Raw genomic sequence first — 7,341 nt, forward strand, 5'->3', positions numbered from 1 at the left:
AAAACTTCTGAAAAATCATCTCACTTCCTGTTTAATCACAGCGCGCGCACACACACACACACAGACACACACACACACACAGACACACACAAACAGACACACACACACACAAACACACACACAAACAGACACACACACACAGACACACAAACAGACACACACACACACAAACAGACACACACAAACACACACACAAACAGACACACACACACAAACAGACACACACACACAAACAGACACACACACACACAAACACACACACAAACAGACACACACACACACACAAACAGACACACACACACACACACACACACACACACACACACACACACACACAAACAGACACACACACACACACACACACACACACACACACACAAACAGACACACACACACACAAACACACACACAAACAGACACACACACACAAACAGACACACACGGCGTACCTGAGCTCGGTCGGCTGTCGGGCTCATGTGACGTCCCGGTGTCCAATCGCAGGTCACTGATTTGTCGGTCGAGCTCCTGCAGCTGAGCGATGAGGCCGGCGTCCCGCCTCCTCAGACAGTTCTGACACACAAACAGCTGAGATCGCACACCGCCGTGACAACAACAACAACAACAACAACAACAACAACCACAGCCTGAGTGACTAACAGAGAATAAAAGGTGACAGTCTGTCTGTTATTCACAGACGACCTTTGACCTTTGTATTAAAATCAGTCAAAAGTATTTTTCTTCATTTTAAAAACATTTTTATGGTTTTTATCTTTGAGGTTTCTGAACTTTTAAATCTGGACTTTTGTGTGTTTGTCATCACGTGTCAAACTCAACTTTTCTCTTTTCACGTGTCTAAAAAAATATTTTTCTCTTTATTCTCAGGTTTTTATTTTCAGTCTTGTTTTGTTTTAACCGTCAAAAAAAGACCCTCCGTCTGAGGGTTCTCTCCTCGCCGCCGTGGGCTCCGCTGTTTCCTGTTTAGTCTCTGCTCCGAGCAGCAGAAGAAGAACAGGAGCACTCGTCCCAGAGAGAACACACCTGAGATCAGCTGACAGATCAAACTGCAGGAGCACGCGAGGGAGGCGGAGCTGACGTGAAGACCTCAGACTCAAACGCTGCCCCTGATTGGTCCTGCTTATAAAAACAAAAGCTTTGAGCACAAACAGAAGAAAACTGGAGGCTCTTATCAGTGTGAGACCAGACACTGAAGGTCAGAGGTCACAGAGACACCAAAGATCCTGGATGGTCCTGGGACATGACCACCGGGCCTCAGACCGTAAGATTATTGATTACTGATTATTGATGGAAGAACAGGAAGCAGCTCAGACTTCAGACAAATCAGCGTCGACTACACAGGAAGTACCAGCTGACTCTACCATCCAAAATCACCTCAAACATTTTTCACATCGAAACGTCCTGAAAGACAAACAGGAAGTCATGTGACAAAACATGCAGCTATAAACAGAGAAGGTAACAGACACACGCAGGCTGAAGCAGCCCCTCCCCCCGCTACAATGGAAAACATGCGGGCTATGCGGCGCTGCTGCGGGTCATGTGCTGCATTCCTGCAGCTGAGCTGCAACACAAACACAGCTGCTGCCACCAACACATCATCATCACCAGTTTGTACGTTCAACCCATTAAGACCCGAAAAGACACAAAAACACAAACTAACCGCCCAATCGGGACCGCCCACCTGTTCGCCCAGGTAACACTGTTCCTGCTCACAGCTTGCTGTATGTCTGCTCGTTCAGCTTTACGAATTCACCCTAAGAAACGTTTAAAGGACCTCTGTGAGCCTTCAAAATAAAAGCCTGCCTCTTCACCATCATGCTGTTCCAATAAAGAGCGAAGAGCTGACCTCATGACAGCGTCGGTCCTCGGCGATTTAATGTGCAGCAGCACGAGCTCTGTTTCAAGCCTGGAAGCTCCTCCCCGCTGCGTTCACTGCCCCAAATGCTCTGCAGCCCACCACAGAGCAGCCAATCAGGCGACAGCGTCGGTCTGATCGTAAAGAGCTGATGTCACAAATCAATCAGCTGTTCCAAAAAGAACAAAAATGACACTGATGTCTCTATAAAGTTACAGGTTACTGTAATCAGATTACTCTGTTCCGACACCTGTGCAGCGATTGGCTGGTTTCAGTGAAGAAGCTCGACCGGCACTGCGGCCGACGGTCTGCACCAGCCGACAGCGAGCGGCATGAGCCACGGGCCAATCAGAAGCCTCCAAACAGCAACATGGCGCCCAGCCTGACGTCACAGCAGTACATACTACAGGACAGTGCACAGTAGGTCAGAGGTCAGAGCAGCCACTCGGTTCAGAGTTTGTGGACGTTACGGGTCGGACCAGAATAGCTGTGAGACACGGAGCGTTCTGAGCACGCTCAGTCCGTTCTGAGCGCGCTCAGTCCGTTCTGAGTCTGATTTTAGAGAATGAGTCAGCCGCCTGGTTTGTGTCTCAGCTGAAAGTCGAGCTGCAGAGTTTCCAGCCGCTCGCAGGAATCTCCATTTGTTCGTAAGGGGCGGGGCTGAATGTGGTGGGGGTGGGGGTCACTAATGCGATCCAGACTGCGAGGACGAGCTTCAGCTGCAGGACAGACAGCAAACAAATGCTCGACCAGCTCAGACATGTGAGCCGGGAGCAGATCTGAGGTCAGATCCTGGACGAGAACACAGCGCCCGCATGTCCAGGCTTCCCAACGTGCACCTGAATGCACCTTGACCGTGCAGATGAAGACGAGGAGACTCTTCCTCCCCTCTGTGCGCCTCCATCCTGTTTGACTTCACGCCCACAGTTCAAAGCTCTTACTGACACGCCAGCGTGTGAGGAGCGGCACCTGAACGCAGCACGGGGACGACAGCTGACGGTCAGCTGACAGGAAGTGAAGGCCGGGCCCGTTCCAGCGTTTCCACATCTTCAGCTTCAGCCTGACATCAACCTCCGTGTGACATCACTTCCTGTTTTTCTTCTTCCCAACTTGAAGCTTCCTTGGTCTCTGACCTTTGACCTTTTTGGTTTGAGCTTCACGTCAGCCTGGAGCTGCGTTCGTGCTCCTGTGTTTGGGTCAGTGAAGCTCTGGATTGTGGGAATTTAACCAGAGAGGCACACGATTGGCTGCAGCCGTCCACGTGATGCCGAAGTTTGAGCAACAAAACAGCCGATTTAGACGCGCCTCACACCTTCACCTCCAGCTCCGCCCTCAGCTCCGCCCTCAGTGAACACCTTCCTGATATGTTTCTGAACTCAGTCGCTCATTTCAGGTGATGCCGACTCAAACAGGAAGTCCAGGTTTGTGCAGGTACGCAGATGTTCTCGCTGTTCTCGAGTCCGACGACAGAGCAGGAGACATCCACAGCAGCCACAGAGGTGTGACTGTCCCACAGCTGATGTAGGAGGCGTGGCCTGACAACAGGTGATTTTCCAGTCTGATGGATCAGCAGCTTTGAGGCCTCATAGAAAATCTTCGGGAAAAATCAGAAGCCTGTTCCTCTTCCTCTGATAAATTATCGCCATGGGAACCACTGCTGTGGCACACCTGGCACAGGTGAGCTGATCTCAGGTCAGCCTGAGGAGTTCCTCTGTGCTCATCTCTGCCTGCTGCACACCCACTGTGAGGCTCCGCCTCCTCGTCTCTGCTGTTACCGATCGATTGATCAATTCTGTGTTTTCGCTGATTTTAACCTAAAATTTAAAGTTAATAACTCGATTTTCTGAAAGCCGCCCAGCAGGTTCAAATTCACCAGAAATAACAAAGTGGAGTTATTTCTTTATGATGACAGCATAAAATAAGTTTGTTTTACTCATTTTTAATATAAACTATACTTTTAATTATTAATGAACGACATTCTTTTCTTTCACAAACACATTTCAGTGTTTTTCATGTAAAATATGGAGAAGAGTAAATATTAAAGGGTTTTTGCTCACGTGTCAGGGGAGATTTGACACTTGATCCTGTGACTGATCATCACTGATCAGCTGACTACCTGCAGCTCTGCACGTGACCGTCAGGCTGACCACTCCCTGCACCCTGACCCAGGCTCACAGAGGTCAGAGGTCATAGACAGACACAGGTGAGGACCTACCAGCTGTTTCCGGAGCAGCAGGATGTTCCCCTCCAGCAGTTTCTCCTCCGAGCTCAGCTGAGCCTCTCGCCGCCGCCGCTCCTCCTCCTCCTCTTCCTCTCGGAGCCCCAGCGCGGCCCGGACCAGCACCTCCTGCCGCCGCCGCAGGAGCTCCAGCTCCCCGAGCCCGGACACGGAGGCCTCCAACCGCTCTCGGACCGCCGCTTTGTCCCGCCTGGAGGTCCCGGACGGCAGCATCTCCCAACAGAGCTCAGGGCGGAAGCATCCCGCGGAGACACACCTGCCGAGCCCACCTGGACTTCACCTGAAAGCCCCGGAGCGCGAACCGGGCCCTCGGGTCTCCGCCGGTGCCGTCGGCAATACGCTCCGGGGTGTCCGCAGGGAGCTCCGAGCCTCCCCGGAGCCGCCGCACGCACAGAACCCGAGAGAAGGCGCAGAGATGCGGGCAGAGCTGGAAGCTGCTGGCGCCACCGAAGCTCCGAACACACTGAACCTCCGCTGCACGCTCTGCCACTAAACCCCGCCCCCTTGGAAACAGACAAGCCCAGCAGACAAACGCGCTTCCTTTCCTCTCCTTCAAAATAAAAATACCTCAGTTTCACTTTTTATACTGCAGAAGAGCTCATTCCACACTCCTAAAGGACACGCACGCTGTGAACCAAGAACACGATTCAAGCTTTCATGTGGGTTTTGAAAATGTGTTTTGATTTTTGAAGAAACGAGGCCCAATCGTCACAGTAAATATGAACAAACACAGTCATCAACGTGAGCATCAGGACAGATGATCAATAATATCAGTCCTAAAGTTCATTAAAACTACAAACACATTCGATCCTTTTCAGGAAATTAAGCATATAAAAGAGAAACGTCCCAGTGAGCATGCTGAAATATGAATTTATTATCATTTACGTTTGTGTCTGCTGTCCTGATCTCTGCTCAGGTGTTTGCAGCAGAAACGAGTTTTTAACTTATGACTGGAATGACTGCAGACGAGAGCAGCAAAAATACTGAACCACTGTCAAGGCTTTTATTTTAACATCGGACCGAGCATGGGGTTTTATTTTGGAGGGCGGAGTCAGGGCACTTCCTGCCTGATCATGTTAATTAGCGTTAGCATGACGCGCCGCAGCTCAGGCCGGTCTGTTCTCTGACGGTTTCCCGCAGGTCCTAAAGCCGTCAGCTGTGCGACGTTATTAGAACCACAAAATGGAAACATTTAGTTTCTATTTTTTATGTTACATTAGAATTTATTGTCACTAAAAAAGGAAATAACTGCAAACAACAAACAAGTTCTGCCAAAACCAAACTTTTTATTAGAAGAAGCTTTTATTTTTCTAACAGTTCATCTGCAGAGGCGGGGGGCGTGGCTGAGAGCTTGTGTTTGTACGCGTCATTACTTTGACTAATCTTTATTGTTCTCCTGCAAACAGCTGAACAGACAGTGAGAGGGCCTTTGTGTGGTTTTTGGGTCACAACAGTCTCAGTCAGCTAATGAGGTCATGCTTCATTAACACGTTAATGAGGCGCTCGCAGCACAGCGCCCCCTGCTGACGGTCGGCAGTCACTTCCTGTCTGACAGGCCGAGACCTCGTGAAGCTGATCAGAGATCAGACAACATAAAACAATTCATCAAAGTGCAGCGAGGCAAGGAGGAAACCTCACAGTGCCAGAACGTGGCCTTTATCTCAGACTGGGCGGGGCTATGATGGCGTGTGAGGTGTTCCTCTCACAGGTAATGATGATGGGTGGATGATGTGGACGGCGTACCGGTTTGTCGTGGTGGAGCGAGCTGAGCGTGAAGGTGAAGCTGACCTGTGGTAGGACACGCTACACTTGACCAATCAGAGCTCTAACAACGCTGCGCTGAGAAGCCTTCTGTGCAGCGACTTCCTGTTAAGCTCCTGTGATGTCATGGCGTCGGGCCTTTTCATGAGGAATAAGTAATCTGCTGAGTCTCAGACCCAGAAATCCTCCTAAAAACCTGGAGCCTGCTCTCTGCTGCAGCTCGGGACAAAACATCCTGTTAGAAAGAACTAATCGGCTTGTCACCTGTCGACCAATCAGGCGAGCCGGCGGGCTCAAAGACGCCGCTGAGCCGGGTACGGGAACACAAAAAGGCAGCAGAACAGTGCCTGAAGGTTCAGCCTGAAGGTTTAAAGAGACGGGACCAGCTGCTGATGGAGCAGGAAGTGATGCGTTGCCCTGACGACCCTGCATGTGTTACCTGGTGATGGTTCCCGGAGTCCTCAGGGGGATGCAGACTTTAACATCCAAATCATCCACATCTTCAGCTCCAGCTCGCTCTAAGGTGGAGACTTCAGACATCCTGAAGGTCACGAGAACCTCCTTAAGCCGTCCTGAGCCCCGCCTCCTGCGAAGGACAGCCCCAGTTTCAGTCAGCTCAGACGATCTGTCGACGAGCTCCAGTTCCTCAGATGTTCACAGGACAAACTCATTTTAACCATCAGAGCTCCAGACAGAGGGCAGCACACGATGACCACACGACGACCACACGATGACCACACAGTGACCACACGATGACCACACGATGACCACACGACGACCACACGACGACCACACAGTGACCACACGATGACCACACGATGACCACACGACGACCACACGACGACCACACGACGACCACACGATGACCACACGACGACCACACGACGACCACACGACGACCACACAGTGACCACACGACGACCACACGACGACCACACGACGACCACACGATGACCCACGATGACCACACGACGACCACACAGTGACCACACGACGACCACACGACGACCACACGATGACCCACGATGACCACACGACGACCACACGATGACCCACGATGACCACACGACGACCACACAGTGACCACACGACGACCACACGACGACCACACGACGACCACACGATGACCACACGATGACCCACGATGACCACACGACGACCACACGACGACCACACGACGACCACACGATGACCCACGATGACCACACGACGACCACACGACGACCACACGATGACCACACGATGACCACACGGTGACCACACGGTGACCACACGACGACCACACGACGACCACACGACGACCACACGAAGACCACACGATGACCACACGATGACCCACGATGACCACACGATGACCCACGATGACCACACGATGACCACACGACGACCACACGGTGACCACACGGTGACCACACAACGACCACACGACGACCACACGATGACCACACGACGACCACACGATGACCACACG

At 51.6% G+C, this 7,341-nt stretch overlaps 1 protein-coding gene across 1 annotated transcript in view; it reads right to left on the reverse strand.

Annotated features, from left to right (window-relative positions):
* Nucleotides 1-4,556, reverse strand: part of dact1 (dishevelled-binding antagonist of beta-catenin 1) — a 12,037-nt gene extending 7,481 nt beyond the window's left edge. Inside the window, exons 1-2 of the mRNA XM_087832950.1 lie at nucleotides 4,086-4,556; nucleotides 450-570 (exon numbers count right to left, since the gene is read on the reverse strand). Of these exons, the coding sequence (XP_087689076.1) occupies nucleotides 450-570; nucleotides 4,086-4,322 (358 nt within the window). The 5' untranslated portion in view covers nucleotides 4,323-4,556. The remainder of the gene's footprint in view (nucleotides 1-449; nucleotides 571-4,085) is intronic.
* Between the last annotated feature and the right edge of the window lie 2,785 nt (nucleotides 4,557-7,341).

This window comes from Neolamprologus brichardi, chromosome 19, assembly GCF_056152115.1.
Source record: "Neolamprologus brichardi isolate AB-2024 chromosome 19, ASM5615211v1, whole genome shotgun sequence".
Lineage (NCBI taxonomy): Eukaryota > Metazoa > Chordata > Actinopteri > Cichliformes > Cichlidae > Neolamprologus > Neolamprologus brichardi.